General features: G+C 38.6%; 1 protein-coding gene and 1 non-coding gene across 5 annotated transcripts in view; both read left to right on the top strand.

The window, feature by feature from the left end:
* SNX5 (sorting nexin 5) overlaps positions 1–19,338 on the top strand; it is a 23,122-nt gene extending 3,784 nt beyond the window's left edge. For 2 of the 4 annotated variants that reach the window (XM_088789277.1, XM_088789278.1), the window contains 12 exons: positions 5,724–5,828; positions 6,821–6,931; positions 7,887–8,008; positions 9,317–9,440; positions 10,141–10,236; positions 11,259–11,364; positions 11,450–11,525; positions 12,237–12,276; positions 12,369–12,455; positions 13,725–13,884; positions 17,178–17,263; positions 18,614–19,338. In XM_088789277.1, the coding sequence (XP_088645403.1) occupies positions 5,724–5,828; positions 6,821–6,931; positions 7,887–8,008; positions 9,317–9,440; positions 10,141–10,236; positions 11,259–11,364; positions 11,450–11,525; positions 12,237–12,276; positions 12,369–12,455; positions 13,725–13,884; positions 17,178–17,263; positions 18,614–18,664 (1,164 nt within the window). In that variant the 3' untranslated portion in view covers positions 18,665–19,338. Of the gene's footprint in view, positions 1–1,306; positions 1,689–4,884; positions 5,315–5,723; positions 5,829–6,820; positions 6,932–7,886; positions 8,009–9,316; positions 9,441–10,140; positions 10,237–11,258; positions 11,365–11,449; positions 11,526–12,236; positions 12,277–12,368; positions 12,456–13,724; positions 13,885–17,177; positions 17,264–18,613 lie in introns of those variants that run through there. The other 2 variants (XM_088789279.1, XM_019710712.3) reach the window with 2 other exon arrangements.
* LOC141568378 (small nucleolar RNA SNORD17) lies at positions 1,276–1,514 on the top strand. The gene has a single exon (XR_012491523.1). It is a non-coding gene; the product is annotated as a small nucleolar RNA SNORD17 (small nucleolar RNA).

Raw genomic sequence — 19,338 nt, 5'->3', positions numbered from 1 at the left:
AAAAGCTACTTTTTCACTTCCACATTTGTTTATTTTCTGATTGGTCATTCAGTTACTCTTAAGAGATGGCCCTTCTAAAAGAGGGACGTGGAACTTGTCAACTGTTTCATGCCCCAGAGGCAAACCATAAATAACGGAGCAGTGTGTAAGTTGCAGTTAGGAAGGCCTGAACTTCTTCAGTTCAGATATTGGGTCCTTGGCTTGTCACCTTCCCGCATTCCCTTTTACAAATTTGGTGTAACTTTTTCAGGCACCACTATGTAGTCTGAAGAGAAGAGTAATTTTCTTAGAACAGCTGCTTATATTAACCTGTGGAATGCATGTTCTGCCTGAGGAAGAGTTTATTATGGCTTACTTATTTTTGAGGGACAGACCCCTACTCTTCATTCTAGTCAGTGTACCTGATAAGTACAAATGCAGAAGCCAACCTCTTGGCTTTCACTTGATCTTTCTTGAAAAGCAGTACAAAGCTGCTGGTGAGTGATGAAATGAGGTGCTGGAATATTTACATCTAAGTGAGCTGGGAAATATGTGGTACCTCTGAATCAAAGCAGCAGAAATCTCACCATGAAGCAGGCAGTCTTCTCCATGCTGCCATTGTGTCTCAGATAACACAAGCTTAAGCTCAGATGGCTCTCCATGTTGCTGAATCTTTGTTGGTGGTGAAGTAATTTTTTTTTTTTTTTTCAAACCTATTTCTATTTGGTTTGATCAGAAAGGTCAGGCAGTGGATGTTGTTAAATACCCTCAACCTGAGTAATGTGTAACATGTCAGGTTTGTTTGTTAGCAGAGGGCTGTGGACTTGATAAACCAGGCAACTTTTGGGAGGGAGCCTTGATGGGATTCGATAGTACGTGAAGGGCTTTAGCTTTGAGTGGAAGAAATTTTCTATTTGTTCCAGCCCTTCCTCTGTAGCAGTGCTTTGTTGATTCCCAGTAGAACTTCTGTGCTAGGAGATCCTTAGAGATCATATAGTTCAACCCTTTCACTTTGTGAATTCGTTTGAAAGTAATCGAGGTATCTAATAATTAGATGGATTTCTTGTAATGAATATTGTTTTTTATTTTTTAATTAAAGTTTATTGGGGTGACAATTGTTAGTGAAGTTACATAGATTTCAGGTGTACCAGTCTGTATTACATCATCTGTAAATCCCATTGTGTGTTCACCACCCAGAGTCAGTTCTCCGAAATGAATGTTATTTAAGCCAGTAATCCAGCTTAATCTTTCTGGTTCTGTGTTCGTAGTTCATGAGTTCATGGGCTTTGCAGCCTTGTGAAATGATGATTCAGTTTATCCATTCGCTGAGTGCGCTGCACTGACCTTCTTCCAAGCTTCTGTTCCTGTTCTAGGAACTTGGGGCCATGTAGCCTCCAAATGCCCTGCAGTCTGTGGTGTTCTACTGTGGACAGCTTGTGTGTGTTGGTGGACTACCGGAAAGAAGGGTTGGTGTCAGCAGAGATGGGTCCCTCTGGGTCCTGTCTCTCCAAGATGAGTGGTGGAAATCTGATCACATGCTGTAGCCCTTGAGTTTTGAAGCTTATGACTAACTTCTATAACTATTACCTATGTTAGTAGATTAAGATCTTCAGAAGCCTTTGGTTCTTTTGTCCTGGAAGACTAAGATATAGGCAGGCCTGAATTACAGGAAGGGAAGAACCAATTGGTGAAGGGCGAGATGAGGGGAGGTAAGACATGAGAAACACATACCTGTGAAAGAAGAGCTCGTACATTGCTTATAGTCTGTTCAGTTTTCATACACCAGTGCCACAACGAAAAGCTGGGATAGAACAGGTTTTGGTTACCTGCAAGATGGAAGAAAACTAACAAATAATTCACACCAGTCTTGAACCACAAAGAGGGATTTGAAGAAGGATATAGTAATTAGAATTTCTAAAGAGCACTTCTTTCCTGTGAGTTGGAACAGTAACAAAGTAATACATGTTTCAGAAGTATGTATCATGTGAGTCTTGGTTTCAGAAATTAATGCAAGTCTAGTGTGTGCAGCAGAACCTTTTTGGGTTTATTTCCTCACTAATGAGTATTTGACTAGGCAAGGTATGTATACCTTTCTAACTGAAATACGCTGTTTCTTGCTTCCTGTGATCAAAGTGAAAATGTGATCCGGGTGGGAAGCTTCTTGCTTATTTTGGCTCCATGCTGTCAACAGACCATTCATGGATGACTTGTCACATTGGCTGTGTCCCTGGTAGAGTTCTTAGTTCCTTAGGCAGTGGGATGAAGGATAACAGCAAAAATCCGTAGGAGAGAGAAGAGAAACGCTTTCAAGGCAAGACACACTGATATAGCTAACATGTGCTGGCTAATAAGTACATTGCTTCTGCTTTGGGAATGGAAACCAGAAAATTACTTAAATATATACTAGTATTTTTCTATCTGTTGTAGTTTCTTTGCAACATTCAAATTAAGATGGAAATATAGGGGTTGGCATATTCAATTTTTTTTTTTTTTACATTGTATACAAAATTGATTAAACTTAAATGGCTACTCAACTAGCTCACATTCTAGCAGGTTAGAGTTACTATGGAGATTTCTTTCCATTGTGTCTTATTATTTTGGCTGTATGGCACTAGTAAACTGGAGTCTGTATGGACCATAACGGCACTTACATCTTCCGTATATATCTTCTGTTCTCCCCTGTTGGCTCGAATTTCAGAATCTAGCCTTCCGTGTTGTGTCCTTTGCCATCCGTGAGCCATTAAACCTTTTGAAGAGGGAGCTTTGCAGATGGTGTTAAGTACCAAAGCGAGTCATAAGTGAGATTTGGACCAAAAGTGGTCCTCAGTTCAGAGCTTTGCAGTTGTCCTGCAGCCATTGTCATGTGCCCCACTTGGGAGGCTGATGAACAGGTTGATGAACAGGTGAGAAAATGTGCAGGGATTCTGTATCGGTAAAACAGTCAAAATTTTGCTTTCTAAATGAAGCAGTGCTTGTTTATCCCCCCCACCTGCTTTTTTTCTTGTCACAAAGATTATTGTAATCTTTACTATAAGGATTAATCTGACAGGAAGTACATTGGGGACTGAAACTCCACCTAAAACTTTGGGTATGTGATATAGTGGTTTCTGTAGAAATCTACAATGGAAAAATTAACATGACACCGTTCTGAAGCCTGCCTGCCTTTCACCACTGATTTAAACAGCCATTCTGGGCATTTTGACACTTGTGGCCCAAGTCAGAGACTCACGGTGTTGGTCAGCAGTGCTAAGCAGTATTCTGGATGCCTATTTAGGGTGGGGATAGAGGTGAATGAGTGGGGGAAAATATATGGAGGGATACAACCCACTCCTTATACCCTCCATCCTGGTGATTTATTTAGCAGCTATTGTGGCATGGGGTTGTGGGGTGTTGGCTTTGTTGACTAAGCAGAAGGAAAGCTGAGCTTTTAATCACACTTGATGTTTAATGCTTCCTGAGTAAGAATACAGTGCTGACTTAGAAGTTTTAAACATTTCACAACATTTAACTTTCTGATGATTTATCTGCTTCATTATCTGGAGGCTTATATGCTGCAGTATGGGTTATATGTATCCTCATCTCACTCATACCAAAAAACTACGCCAAAAAATATTTCTGTGGTGGCATGAAAGGAAAATTACTGACTGATACAGTAAATAGTCTGGGCTATTACCTCTGTATGGTTGGGGGCATAGGAAAAGAGGAAACGAGAAGGGAATTGTTCATTGGGACAAAAAGCAGTTGGTAAAGTTCGTTGTGAATTTGACTATGGTGCTTATTAAATAAGCCCCATTTACTAGATTACATTCCTCTTGGATCCTCCAACCCCTAATTCCAAAACTAGTCCATGTGGAGCTCGTAGGCTCATTGAGTTTGTTTGGCTTATAGTGAGCTAAAATGGAATTGTCAGCATGTTCAGAAATTGAGATGGCTAGAAACCAGGATATGTGACTTCTTTAGGAAATGGAAAATCTCAGGAAACATGAAGGTTGTTGCTGAGCTCAGGGAAATGCACCTTAGACCTGTCCTGTAAGCTGCCCCCATCTTTCCACCAGTATCTGTTACCCTTTTTACACCTGCCCACTTTATTCCTGTACTGACTCTGGCAGCTACAAACATAAGATATGTAGGGTGTTCAGTATTCTCTGCAGTCAAGTTTTTGTGTATATTTTGAGGTCTTTTTGAACTCTTCATTTGCCCAGTGGTAACTTACCAGAAGGAAGGAAGCTTTTATCAGAGATGTCAGAGCTAGAGTCACAGGCATGATAAAATGAAATATCTCTGACCTTGAAGCTTTATCTTTGTAAAGAGCTCATAAATGGGCATAGGAAAATTAAGCCAAACAAGCAAGTATTTCATAGGAGTCATCAAGAATTCATTTGGGAGAGAAGTCTTTAGGTTGAGATGTCAGGGACTGTTAAGGATATTGTGATCTTACTAATACCTAATGTTATGATGACAACTTTAAGCATGTTTCTTAGAGGAAAGCCATTGTTAACAGGGCTAACTCTGGTTTTTGCAATTTAATTTTTTCTTAGTGCTAATGGGAAAAGGGAGGTACTGACAACTTCTAAAATACAGAGAACTAATTTGTGCATTTTTAGTGAATATATTTAATCTTTTTACACCTGATTGAACCAGTTTATCTAGTTTCGATAATCAGTTTTTGGTCTTGAACTTTTTATTTTGAAGAAATAAATCTAAAGTGAAATTTAAGGGGAAATAACCTCAGCATTCCGTTCTCATCTTCTTGACTCCGATCTTCACTTCGCATTCTCTCTGTTCAGTAATCTAGAGTGTTGGGACAACTTTACTTTAGCACAGGCTCATGGTTTGCGGGGGGGTGGGAAGACATGTTTATTCATGCAGTTTCATGTCTTGTTTGGGTCAGGCCTTCAGGTTGATCGTCAGCTTGTCTGTTTTAAGAATTAGGGAATTTGTCGTATTAAATTTAGTGCGAAGCAATTTTAACTACTTTTTCCTAACAGTCCAGTTCTTCCAAAAATTCTTTTTAAACTGGCAAAAAAGGAGTTGTATATTCTCTGAATTGCTAACTCACAAAATCTGTTACTTTTGCTTCCAGGGCAGTGCTCACACTTGTCCCTTATGTGTGACCATAGTGGGATTCTACTAATTAAGACCATTGCTAGTTTTACAATTCATCGCTTGTGTCTAGATTTTTTTACTCTCCTTGAAAACAGTCCCTGAATATAAATAGGTCCACTCTTGAACTGGATTTTTCTTATCTTTTCATCCAGGATCCCACACTACATGACTGTTCTCTGTGCCTTCTCTCTGTTTTCCTAGCCTCTAACTTCTTTCAGATATATGTATGGTATGCATGGTCTGGTTGATAATGCCTCTTGAATGTTCTTTGTAGTTTGGGCACTTATGTAAGAAGTTGAAGATTTCTTCCTATCTAGTTCAAGCCTTAGTACAGTTTTTCGACTATTTGGTTAAGTATGTTTTTCATGTGACATAAAACAAGTAATATACATGATATTAGAATCCTAATTGCTTTGTTCAAATTACAGCAATACTTTGGACCTATTCATGCATTTAAGAGCAGATTTTCCCACAGTTTCAAGTAAACTTAGATTCTTAGATTTATCTCAGCTGACTTTGTTCTAAATGATCTTGTATAGACTGCTTTTAATTACTAGCTCCCATTTTTGGAAAGATACTTCTTAGAACTAAAATGAATTTGAGACTAATAGCAAAAAAAAAAAAATAATGTATTTCAGCTGAGATCTGTATCCGTGGACCTGAATGTTGATCCCTCGCTTCAGATTGACATACCTGATGCACTCAGTGAGAGAGATAAGGTCAAGTTCACAGTACACACCAAGGTAAGTGACTGCATGACTTCAGTAATAAAACAGTGCTAGGTTGCAGCCTTGGCTCTGAGAAGAGACTTCCAGAACTGAAATGGTTGCCATTTGTTTGCAGTGTCGCACCATGGCAAAGTGAGCACCGCCCTCATCTTCCTGGTAGTGAGCCTCAGATAAGTCCACTTGTTGCAGGATTTACCACTGTGGTGGAGCCCTAGGGCTGTGGGTATTGCTGCTGTTACAACCAGGCGAAGTGCTGTAGGGGAGCCAACTAAACCTACACAGTTGAATTCTTCCACTTTGTCTTTTTAATTTGTCTGCATGGGAGGTGCTTGCTTTCTCATGTTTACTGAGTTCTTGTCCTTTGCCCCACTTAATTCTTGTGATTAAAAAAACTATTTCCTTCTCCAAATTTTTAATTTGACAATACAGCAATCTGGAATATGTAGAAAGTAAGTTTAGTTTCTTAGAATTAGTCCTTTCAGGACCATTTTCAACCTCATTTCTCCTTCCATACCAGTTAAAAGGTATTTGAGTGCTTGTCTTATGTCAGGCACTGTTATAAAGGGTTTACATGGATTTGATCTTTTTTTTTATTTTTATAACAACCTTATAGTGTTTTATTATCCCTGTTTTATAGGTGAGGAAACTGAGGCTTAGGTTTAAATAAAGCAAAGGTCCTCTCCCACATGGTTTTCTCTTAATACCTTGGTGGCTTGGTTACCATACCTCCGTTATTCAGGAGGCAGTGTGAAGACTACATGATAATACCTGCCTGAGTTGACCTGAAAGGTGGAGTTTTGTGAAAAGAATAACTTAAAGAATATGTTGAATCTTAGCTATGACTTTTTATGGTGATGGGGGAGATTATGTGTTGCTGCTTTTTGTTCTTTATTGGATCTTATTGTGATGTTTTTTATGTAGAATTTTTCTCTCTCCCATAGTACAGCCCAGGAAACTCAAACCATTGTATCTAAAAGTGGTTGTTACCGGTTAACTTTTCTTTGCAGACCACGCTGCCCACGTTTCAGAGCCCAGAGTTTTCTGTTACAAGGCAACATGAAGACTTTGTATGGCTACATGACACTCTCACTGAAACTGCAGACTATGCTGGGCTTATTGTAAGTGCGTTTTGGAAAATCAAATAATAACTGAAGCTAGTTTCTTCTACTTTGCTGCTCATTTTGTCCGAAGAGATTTTTACCCACTTTTCAAATGGATTATGAAAATAGTCTGATTTCATCTTCCAGCTAGAGTATGTGTTAACCATTACTGTTAGTCTAAACTATATGAGAATAGTGTTAACAGTTATGAATGAAATGAAACATACAGTCTTACATTTTGTACAGTATAAGAGGGTAAACAGTTTCATGATTTAACTAACTCTTACCTACCTCTGGGTTTGGTGTTTCTGGCATTTTTCTTTAGGCATCAAGTAGAATTGATTTTTAGGAAAACCTCAGTATTGGTGATGTTATGCAGTACATTTCTCAAAAGGGTTTTAGTCTGCTCAAAGTAAAGGAGGCAGTTGTCATAGTGCTCAGATTTTTAGAGTTAATGCATGGCTGCAGGAAGAGTCTTAGCTGATTTTAAAGGAGAATTAAGTGGCTTGTCTTGCCAGGCCGACTGAAGAATCTGGCCAAATAATTAAACAAAATTAGTACTGAAGCTTGTATTTAAGAATGTTCTCTTCACTCAAAATTAGAATCTTTTGATTATCCTCTGGAATTAAAAACTCCTTTTGAAGTCTACTGACTATAATCTTGGTGGTTCTTCACCAGCTTCATGTTAGCCCTGATTGTAATATTAATATATAAACTTTAAACTGACATTGAAGCAGGATAGATACTATTGTACCCTCCCTGCTAATTGTCCATACTGGGTAAACTGAATAAGTGATTACACTCAAAGCGAGCGCCAGTTGTGGTCAGGACACTTCTTTTTAGTGGCCAAAAGGAATAAGCTTAAGAGAAAAACAGATTGACCAACAGGGCTGGACACCTCTCATGCACAGTCCCCAACTAGAGTATCACTGCCTGCATGAGAATGCTCACAGGTTACCTGTCTCTGCTGCAGATTCCGCCTGCTCCTACAAAGCCTGACTTTGATGGCCCTCGAGAGAAAATGCAGAAACTGGGAGAGGGTGAAGGGTCTATGACCAAAGAAGAATTTGCCAAGATGAAGCAAGAGCTGGAAGCGTAAGTGGGTCTCTTTGATGGGACTCTATCTGTTGAGAAAAAAAGTGGTAACATACAGAAATAACAACCTGACAACTAATTTAATTTTTTTAAAGTATGGTAGTTAATTAGTTGCCTACTGTTGTCTTTTTATTTATTTATTTTTTTTAAAGGAGGGCGCAGCTCACAGTGGCCCATGCCGGGATCGAACTGGTAACCTTGGTGTTACCAGTACCACACTCCAACCAACTGAGCTAACAGGCCATCCCCTAGGGTGTCTTCTAAAACTACATTTTGCAGAGTGTGGGGCACATTCTTTGAACTTTATGCCTTGACTTCCTGGGGGCCATTAACACGGGATAGATTCGCTGGTTTCCCCTGTGTAGACCATACTTGTTTTGGGATGCTGGTCTGGCATAGTGAAGTAAACCTTTGTGTCTTTTTATATAAGGAATTCTTCAGGTTGCTGATAATGTAATGTACAAAGCTTTCTTCTCTGAAATTTAATTACTAGAAATGCAGTTGAAACTAGATTGCTGTGAATGTGGTACAAAGAAGCATTATGAATAATAACCACATTGATGGTTTGAAAGAAGCCCAGGTCCGTAGGAAGTGTATTTTAATTATTTCAAGCAAAAGTGGGTTTTTTATTGCATGAAAGTTTCTTATGAAACCATTCTTGTACTACATCTTGGCTCCTTCCCCTCTTCCACCATCAGTATATTGGAATTCAGGTGCTCATTTCAGTAGTTCTCTTAATGCTCTGCCCCAAGACCATACTATCTAGTCCAGTGCTCAAGTACCTCCAGGTCCTGAATCATTCCGCATACACTTGACTGCCTGTCTTAACCAACTCAGGATAAAGCACCGAACACAACAGACTCAAGTTCCTACCATCGAGGAGTTTACAGTGATGTTTAATGTACAGATGGAGATAAAGCTGCTTTATAGTTTCTGACAATTCCAAGTCTTGTTAGACTCAATGCTGTGTACATAGCTGCAGAATTAAAGGGTTTTCATTATTTTAAAGAAACCAGTGTTCTGTGACTGCTAAGTACCAGCAGTACTTGCTTGTAGGTTTTGGGCTTTGCAGACTTGCTCCATCAACCCCAATTAAAATACCACTTTCCCCTTTCATTTGCTCATTCCACAGGTTCCAAAATGACAACTACCTTACTACCTAATTAGATAAAAAGTAATACCAAAATGTTTTGGTCCGGTTCAGATATTTTGCTTAGAGGCATGAGCAGAACACTGATGATAACTGGGAGCAGTAGTGGTTGTTAGTTAAGCAATGCCAACACAATGCCTTGTGTGTTTCTCTTCCAGTGAATATCTTGCTGTCTTTAAGAAGACTGTATCCTCCCATGAAGTCTTTCTTCAGAGGCTGTCTTCTCACCCTATTCTCAATAAGGACCGCAACTTTCATGTTTTCCTGGAATATGATCAGGATGTAAGGCATTTTAATTCCATTTCTGTGATCCAGTTAAAATGTACAAGACTATACTTTTTAAAAATACACTTGATATATTTTCTGAAAAATTGACTTAAAATTCTGAATTTCTTACCAACACACCAGAAACCTTTTTTAGATGCCACTTTCCCTTCCCCACAGATCCATTATGTAAGACATTTTTATAAAAGGCTACTAAAGATTTTGACCTTTTCCCATTCTAAAGACTAGTGTTCTTCCCTCAGTTAGTTTGGGATTATTAGAAGGAACTTGAATTGATCCACATTTGTTTTCTCCCTGGCTACCGTTTTGTTGAAAGAATACCTGCGTGCCTTTTTTTTTCCCAACGTGTTAATTTTCTGTTAATATGTATGAGGCAGGCCCTGACTTAGAAATTTCCTCAGTGTCTTCTAACCAGTGAAATTTAATAGAACAGAACAGTAACTTTACCAAGAATTTAAAAGCTACTAAGACTTGGTGCCTAGATAGTTTTTCAAAATATCTCTTTAGTCACACTTTTAGAATTCTGACCTGTGGTTTAGTCATTTATTGGATATTTTAAATCTGGTGGTTGGGATGGAATTTAAGGTGTGTGCCTATGCAATTGAACACCTACTTGGAATGTACTCAGGACTTCTTTAAAAGAACCTTGAAAAATCTGTGTAACACAAACTATTCTTTTGGAATTCTCTTTTTTCAGCTAAGTGTTAGGCGAAAGAATACCAAAGAGATGTTTGGTGGCTTTTTCAAAAGTGTGGTGAAAAGTGCTGATGAAGTCCTTTTTTCTGGAGTTAAGGTAAGTTGCTTTTAGTTGTTACAGAAAATTCTTGACTTCGTGTGGATGTGAACTTTTATTTCTTCAGAAAACATTTGTGAAACAAATGGTATCAACTTCTCAGAAATGTAGTAATTTCTTTAAATTTTTGGTTATTTTTATATACTCATTTAATGTTCACTTATTTTCCCCAAATAACCCTGTTCTTTCCCTGAGAGGGAATAAACCTACCCACACTTAAGTCTTCATTTTCTCCTTTTCTGTAAGGAGAGAGCTTAGATTATTATTAAATAGAAAATAAGCTACAAGATCAGTATTTCATGCCATTGTCCAGAACTATACTGTCCATTTTGGTAGCCCCAGACACAAGTAGCAGTTGAGCACTTGTGTGCAGTTAAGGAACCAAATTTTGATTTACATGCTGGATTTCAAGTACTTGATACGAATAAAATCATGTACAATTTTTTGTTTTAGAGATACTGGGTTAAGTAAAATATTAAAAGTAATTTCACCTATTTTTTAAAAAATGTGGCTACTAGAAAAATTTTCAATGGCCCATATAGCTCACACACTTCTACTAGACAGTGCTGTTCTAGAAAATCAAATTAATATACAAGTCTCTCATTACCCACATAGGTACAATTTATTTCTTCACGCCTCAGTCCCCCAGTCCCTTTTTAAGTGAGTTATTTCAACAGCTACTATTTAATACCTATCTTTCTCACTTGAGGGCTTTAGTAAGCACCCTGAATAGAGGAGGCATTGTCAGAAATTTGGAAACTTTTGTAACTATCTCATTGGCATTGCTTTTAAGGTGTGTGGGATTGTCCTGTTTGGTGTCACTGGGGGTGCCCACCAGATACTGGTATTGCCTCTTAGTCTGGAACTGACCAAATTCATCACACCACCTACACCGAAGGCTAGGTAGCAACCCACCAGGCAGAACCACTAGTATAGCAGAATTGTTAGATAATAGAAAATAAATACACATTCATATTATTAAAAGTTTTGCGTCTTAAATTTCTTTTTTCTTCCCTTTTTAGGAGGTAGATGACTTCTTTGAGCAAGAGAAAAATTTCCTCATTAACTATTATAATAGGATCAAGGATTCATGTGCAAAAGCTGACAAAATGACCAGATCTCATAAAAGTAAATACCATTCACCCACTAGCCACTTAGCTTTGTTAATGTGCCAGCTCTATTCATATAAAAAGGGCTGTTATTGTCTCTGCAGATGTTTCAGATGACTATATCCACACTGCAGCCTGCCTACATAGCCTGGCTTTAGAAGAGCCCACAGTCATCAAAAAGTAAGTTTTTGTTGGAAAAGCATTTCCCCTAATTGAAAACTAGGTGGTTTAATGAATTAAAGTTAATGAACAGTGACTACATAGTTTTAGCTGTGCTCTTGAGTACAAGCTCATCAAGGGTAGTCGATATATTCCAGGAACTCAAGTCTTACACATCCTTGAACAGACACTTTGTAGGGCACTCAGAGGGCACTTCTGTATCCAACATGGTGGCTGTCATCAAAGCCTTTATTACATGTCTGTTTCTTATAGATTATTTTAATTTTGGAGTTGTCTTTGAGTGAAGTTTGCCTTGTGTGTTCTTTGACGTGTGGTGCTTGTCATTTACCTGAATACCCTGGACTGACTTCAAGAGATTTGATTAAGGTGATCATAAGGATAATGTAATGACCCCGGTTTGATCTTGAGCTTTTTTTTAATATGAATTTCTCACAGTTTTTCTACCCTGGCCACTTTCAGTGTGAGACAGTATCCTACTTAACACTTAGGCTTGGTATAACAGGTACTAGTATTTCTGATTTCAAAATGGAAGTCAGGCTAATGGCAGAACCAAGATGAAATAGTATATATTTATTGCTTTGGGACACCCATGGTGGTGGTTCATTAGAACCTGACTTTGGTTAACACAGCTTTCATGTCTTAGAGTACTTATAAAATCATACATCATGCATGATTCAAGACCTTAAACTAAAATCATGTGTATATTTTCAGGTACCTACTGAAGGTTGCTGAGCTATTTGAAAAACTTAGGGTAAGGATTTTTATGTTGATGTTCATTAAATGCTTTATAATCTGTAGATTTCTGTTTAGATGATGGTGACCTTTATTGTACTTTTTAAATAGAAAGTAGAGAGTCGAGTCTCCTCAGACGAAGATTTAAAGCTGACAGAGCTTCTCCGATACTACATGCTCAATATAGAGGCTGCTAAGGTAAGAAGTTCTTTAAGTCCTCAGAGGAGTGCAAGACCACCTGGCCGTGACCCAGAAGAGGTTTGATGTTAGAGATGTATTCTTGATAAAAATGAAGGAAGATAGGAATTTGTCAGGATTGTTTAAGTGATGTCGACCTAAATAAATAGAGGTATAAACTGAGATGAGCTTGAGTTACCAGAAATTGAGTTTATTGAGGAGTAGCAGAACTGCAATTCTAAAAAGCATCTGTGACAAGTCATAGGTGAGTCCGTTGAGGATTCGGGGTGGGCTGTATTTGTGGGCAAAGGAGTAGAAAGAGTTGAAGTCCAGCCAGAATTCAAGCAGTAAGTTCATTAGTCAGGAGATTTTTCTGGGTCTTCTGCAAATCGACCTCTTAGTCCTTAAGTTCTATTCTTCTGAGGGGGTACACATAATGAGGTTCTTCATTTCGTGTCCTCCAGTTGCATTTTGATTGAAATCTCTTCATGGTGACATGCCTTTATATGGCACTGTATACTTAGATTGTATTGGCTCAGAAGCAGTAGGGGAGGTGCTGAGTACAGATAATAGTTTGGGGGATTCTCAGTTATTGGATGTGGGACATAACCAAAGACATATCAAAAGGTCTATTTCTGAGGTAGAAAGGGCTTGGGGATTTGTGAGTTTTTATTGAATAGCAGTTGTCACTGAAGACTTTGAATCATAAAAGGCAAGCAGAATGACCTTTTGGAATGAAACATGCATTCTTCACTATCTCCAATCCCCTGAACAAAATGTTTAAATTATTTTTATATAAAATATACTGAAGCAGGCAACATAAAATTAGATAGGGAAAATATGTAACAGGAAAATGTCATCAGGAAGTAGAAATTTGTTATTTTCCCCATAGTTTAGTTTTATTTTAATTTGTCCTTTGGCATGTTTCCTTAGTCTTTTACTTGATTTTTTTAAAACACACATTAGACTGTTGTCTTTATAATGGATTTAAGTGCTGATGGTAAACACAAATTTTTTGACTATACACAAAACCGAACCTTATCTATCTGTCATACATGCATCATAATTTCCCATTTTAGATAATGAGGTAACTTTAATTTGCTGTAAGATTGCAGACTATTTCAGATTAGATCCTCAGGGCAGATCCCTAGAAGCAGGTTTACAGGATAGGGTTATAAGAATGTTTCAGAGTATTTTAGATACTTAGTCTTCAGTCTTCCTATTTTGTTCTCTAGAGATTTTTCAGGGTAAAGTGAACTACCGTGTCATACCTGTTAATTTTCTTTTCAGGATCTCTTATACAGGCGCACCAAAGCCCTCATTGACTATGAGAACTCAAATAAAGCGTTGGATAAGGCCCGCTTAAAAAGCAAAGACGTCAAGTTGGCTGAGGCACACCAGCAGGAATGCTGCCAGAAATTTGAACAGCTTTCTGAGTCTGCAAAAGAAGGTCGAGCGGGGTCACTCTTTTTGCTTTCTATTTGGAAATAATTTCAAGCTTGCAGAGAGATGTTGCACAAATACCAGAGAATACTCATACATCCTTTACTTGGGATCACTTGTCCCTTCTGCTTTGTCACTTGGCACGTGTCCTACCGTGTGTGTTTTTATAAACACATTGTGTTTTTTTTTTAACTGTAAGTTTTATATATTGTGGTCCTTTTATTTCTAAGAACCTTGTTGTGCATTTCTCTTACCTCTATACAGTAGTACTTTAGTAACTTTGATACAATATAATACAATCTACTGTCTTTATTCTTAGTCTCAATAATCTCAGTTTTCATATCTCCTGAGTCTAATTTGGAAGGAACTGGTCTCAGCCTCTTTTTTTTTTTTTCAATGACATTTGCCTCCTCCCCCACCTCCCCACTCCGATTCAAGCCATTGTTTTTCTCAGTCTAGTTGGGTAGGACACCCCTCCCTGGCCCATGCTGGTATTATGAGCCTCGCACTCCCCCTGGCTGAGGCAATCATTCGCCAGTGTCGGTCGGCCACTCACAGACTTTCATGGCAGCCAGGCTGCCAGCCACTCGCGATGGTCACCGGCCACGGCACATAGCAGCTGGCGGTAGCTCACTGCTCACAGCAGCCCAGCTGCAGCTCTCCAGGGAGAGCTGTTGTTCACAATCTTAGCTGTAGAGGGCGCAGCTCACTGGCCCATGTGGGAATTGAACCAGCAGCCTCGGTGTTTGGAGCATGGTGCTCCAACCGAGACACGGGTGGCCCCAACATTGGCCCTTTTGAAGACCATAATCTCTTTTTTACAAATAGAATGTTTCTCATTTTTGATTGGCCTGTTTTCTCAAGATTCGGTTCCAGGTATGCATTTCCAACAAACTACTATATAAATAATGCGTCCTTCTTAGGGTATAGTATCTGAAGGCATGTTGTCTATCTTCACCTAAGCAGTTTTAGAGTGTTGTGGTATTAATTTTGATTACCCAATCAGGTGTTACATGATTTCTCCACTATATAGTTAACATTTTTTTCTCATGCCACTAATTAGCAATCCATGGGGAGAAAATTTAAGACTGCATGTTTCCTACTCTTCAACTTTCTCCCTAAGTATAGCCTGCGTTGATGATTCTTGCCTGAGTCAACCATTACTCTTGGTTGCAAAAAGGTGATTTTCCTCCTCCCAATTTTCGCATTCCCTTTCTAAGTCAGCACTTGACATTATTCTTTAAGCACAAGCCTTCTCTTCTCTCCTTATTTTTGTTATTAGTCAGGATTCCTATTTTTGAAAACAGTTTTTAAATTCATCACTGTACTAAGTTATTTTGGTGCTCAAATTGTCCAAACTTAGCCAGTGGGGAGTATCTTTAAGTCGACATATCCTTATGACATACTTCCCATTCTGTTCAGTAGTTAGATGTTCTATACTAATCTTACTACTCTTTTCCACTATTGCCCTGGAAGTCTCCATTTCTTCCAGAAGCCCAGATTCTTGTTTCTTAAAAGATTAGTAACAAGGTTTGGGTGCTAAATACACTCATTGCTCCTGTGGGGCCTCTGCTTTGGGCCCTTCTGCTTACAGTGAGGAAATGTAGGGGTATGTTTAGGTGCACATAGCTTCTCTCTTCCCTCCCCCTTCCGCACTCCCCTCCCCCCTTTGTCTTCCCTTTTCCCTCTCCTCCCCCTTCCCTTTCCCTCTCTGTCTTATTCCTTCTCTCCCTCTCTCTCCCAAGGAATCATGTTCCCATGATGATGATTCAATTCCAGTCCATGAGGGAAGGGTTCTTTCTTGCCTTCCCTTATTCCTTTTTAATATAGCTTAGGTTTTGGGAGATGGTGCACCATTTCCATTGAACATGAGTGTAATATAGTCTTTTCCTTAAGGAACCTCACTGCTGATAATTTGTAGGGGCCATGGAACAAGCCAGAGCAAAGTAAAGAATGTGTCTTTCAGAACAAATGTAATTATAGTAGGACTCTGTACTTGATTCACCCTTAAAACGCTTCCCCACCCTCTCAAAACTCAGGTTCCCATGAGAAATCCCAATTTCATTTTAAGACCTTGTTTTCCAAAAACTTTTTCTCCCCTGTAGTTTCAAAATCTAGGCATATCTGGAAACGTCCTAATAATAGCAATGAACAGTAGAGTTTTCCTTTGTCTTGGGTCGTGTCTATTTAGGACTATAATGTTTGAACTATAAGGGACAGAGCTGCTCTGCACAAAAACTTTGCAAATGACATGCAGACATGCTCATGTGGCTATCTTTTGGATTCTTTCATAGGAACCTCGCCCTATTAAAATAAATTTTTTAAACAGCGAATTTTAACTGACTTCAAAAGTATTGAGTTGAAATCTTAGGTTATTATATAGTCAGAATTTAGAGGCTCTGACAGTTTTAGAGGGGATGAAAGAAAACCACAAAGTTTTAAAATGGGACCAATCTAGGCCTATCGTTATTGCCTGAGATTTGTCCCTATGTTGCTAGAATTTATTTTCTTCATTCAAATTGTGAGCCTGAGTGTATGATAATTTAAAAGTATAAACTATTCTGAAAAATACAGAGGTGAACGGATCTTACTTAACCTGTTGGCCTTTGATCCCAGTTCTTTGTAAAATTTGTGGCTGAACTGATTAGAGTCAATCAAGTGAACATAGTAAAACAATACAGCGTGAGCAGGCAGCATGGGAGACGTTAATGTTAAGTCTGGTCTTCTGTGCGAGTCTCAGATGAAGGAGGCGAGCTTATTTTGACAGCCGAAGGAAGACCTGTTTGGCCTCATATACACAAGGTATTGTTAGTAACACATCAGTACAAAATTTTTTGTGTGAGTTTTTAATGTGGCTGCTTGCATTATATCTCTGTTGGACATTGCTGTATAGACATGATACAGGAGGATAAGTTTGAGTACCCTAGTGCACCAGCTTGAGCTAGGGAGGGTTTTCACAGTTTAAAAGTAATCCATAAAAAAGTCACTGGTTAAAGTGCGTATGGATCACCACCTCCCCAGCCCTTTCGCCACAAACACGAACCTAGAGGTTAAGGCAAAGCCACTCAACTCAGATTCTCCAAGTCAGTAGCCGTTCTCTGAATTTTGATGGTTGGTGGTTGGGTGGTATTGTTCACTTAACATCAATGACAAGCACGTCACTGCAGTGTCCGTAAAATGTATGTGTACCAATTGCAGAGATGATGAAAATGTGAGATGTGGTGGTGCATCACGGGATGATATTTGGAAGTTAAACTTGAAAAGTACTCAATTTTTCTTGGTAAACTTTCTCTTTTGTAGAACTAAGCAATTTCAAACGAAAGAGAGTGGCAGCATTTAGAAAAAACCTAATTGAAATGTCTGAACTGGAAATAAAGCATGCTAGGGTAAGTATTTTCTTCAAATTAAGCCAACAACTTTTTTTCTCCTAAGGTATTTCCCAATTTACTATCTCCTAAGTTATTTCCTCATCAGGCAGAGGCGTTTGCGCTATGGTTTTAATCCCCTGTAGTATAGGTGGGAGCTACTTGTTAGAGTACTTATTCTACTGCAAACCGAAAATCTGGAACATCTTGATAAAATACTGCTTTTGAGAAGAGTTTTCTTGGTGGTAGCTACCCTGCCTCCTTCTCAAAGTCCTTGCGGGCCACACTTTGAAGAACCCGTTCTAATAATTGGGACCCATCTAGCATACCATTAGAAGGTCTTAATTATCTGGAGTTCATGGAAAACATTTTTTAAAATGTTTTCTAGTTTTATGAAGTGTCTTCTGATATTCCCTTTTTGGTTTGGAAAAGAAAGAAAACTTTATATTTAATGTCTAGCTTAATTTTGCACAGAAAAGTTGGAGAGCAGTGGTTCTCAGTGCTTGATATGCATTAGAATCTAGTACGGAGCTTTGAAGACTTTTTGTTGCCCAGACCCATTCACTTGGAACTTCTGGGGATGGCTCTTTGAGTGGTTCCTAGGTGTAGCTGAGATTGAGCCCCGCTAGAGTGGCTATCTGGTCCAGGGCAACTGGGTCAGCCTTTGGGTCAGTAGAGAGCCATTGGAGGAGGGAGTTGTCACCAGCCATTAGCATTAGTTAAAGCAGAAAGACTGAACATTGGGTATATATTTTGAATTCCTTTATTGGGACAGCATAGATGTGTTTATTCACTTGCCTCTTGATTAAGCCCAACCAAGTCCCTTTCAGTTGGAGCTTTAAAGTATCGTTTATACATAAATTATACCCATAATGTTCTGGGTATTCTACATTTTTTTAATTCCTTTAAAGTGAGACCTTTTAAAACAATTTGTGTGAAGTCCTATTTAAATATTTATCATTTGTAATCTGATATAAAAATTTCACCCATAGCTAATTCTTAGCAACATTTTATCTGGTCTTTTCAAGGCCTTCAGCTTCAAAGAAGGACTCGTTTATGTAATATTTAGGTTAACTCACAGCAGAATAGGCATGACTGTGTAGGGAACAAACCTGGGGGTGGAGGTGCTAGAGTGAGCCTGTTATGTGCAGCAGCCCCAGACCCTCTAAGAGGAACTCACCAACATGAAAATGGGGTGAAGGGTGTAGGTTATGGTTCAGAAGTGATTTAATGAAGAAAAGCACTAACCCAGTTTTCTGGCTTTATGTCTCAAGAAAAGCTAGGTCTGTGGGTTTGAGTTTAATTCTTATATAGGAAGTCTTAGACCTAGCGCGATTCATTGGTTTATGTTGACTTTTGTTTTTCTTCCAGAACAATGTCTCCCTCTTGCAGAGCTGCATTGACTTGTTCAAGAACAACTGATCTGCCTTTTCTCTGAATGAAGGACACGAATGTGAAAGCCAGCATCACTTGCACTTAAATCATTACCACAGAAGATTTATTACCTTTGACTTTAGTTTAAAATTATGTTAATAAATATTTTGATTTCTAAAAATCTTAACACTTAACCATGTTGGTTTAAAAATATTTCTATTACGTGCTACTTGGACATAACTAATCTTTTCCTTATGCATTTAATAGCTCAAAGTGGGTAGAATCTAAATACTGGGTTCTCCTGTAATTTGTCTAGTTATTAAAAAAGGGTGCAGGAAACATGTGCCTTCTGGAAACAAGAATAAGCAATTGCCTGGCACATGTAGTCTCATTGTTTCATGTGCTCATATCCAGTTATTTTAGAGTAGGTGCCAGTTATAATAAATTCACCTACTTGTTACAGGCGACAGACATTCCATTCCTTAATTAGATGACTTCCCCCCTTCTTAACTCTCATAGTTCTTTAGTCATCTTAAGTGTTTATACGTAACAAGAGCAAGAAAGTCTCACCTTTATACACCCTTTGCAGCTCCATTTTTGTAGTGGGGATATATTTGAGAGAGAAGTATCTTTAAGGGTATAAAACCCAATAATATGGCATCTTTAGAAAATGGCCAGATCTACATTAATAAAGATATGATCATGCTCCCTAATGGGGCGGA

The sequence above is a fragment of the Rhinolophus sinicus genome, chromosome 13 (genome assembly GCF_057876585.1).
Source record: "Rhinolophus sinicus isolate RSI-liver-muscle chromosome 13, RSI-T2T, whole genome shotgun sequence".
Lineage (NCBI taxonomy): Eukaryota > Metazoa > Chordata > Mammalia > Chiroptera > Rhinolophidae > Rhinolophus > Rhinolophus sinicus.
Note: the sequence above shows the minus strand (reverse complement) of the source record. Positions and strands in the feature narration are given on the sequence as shown.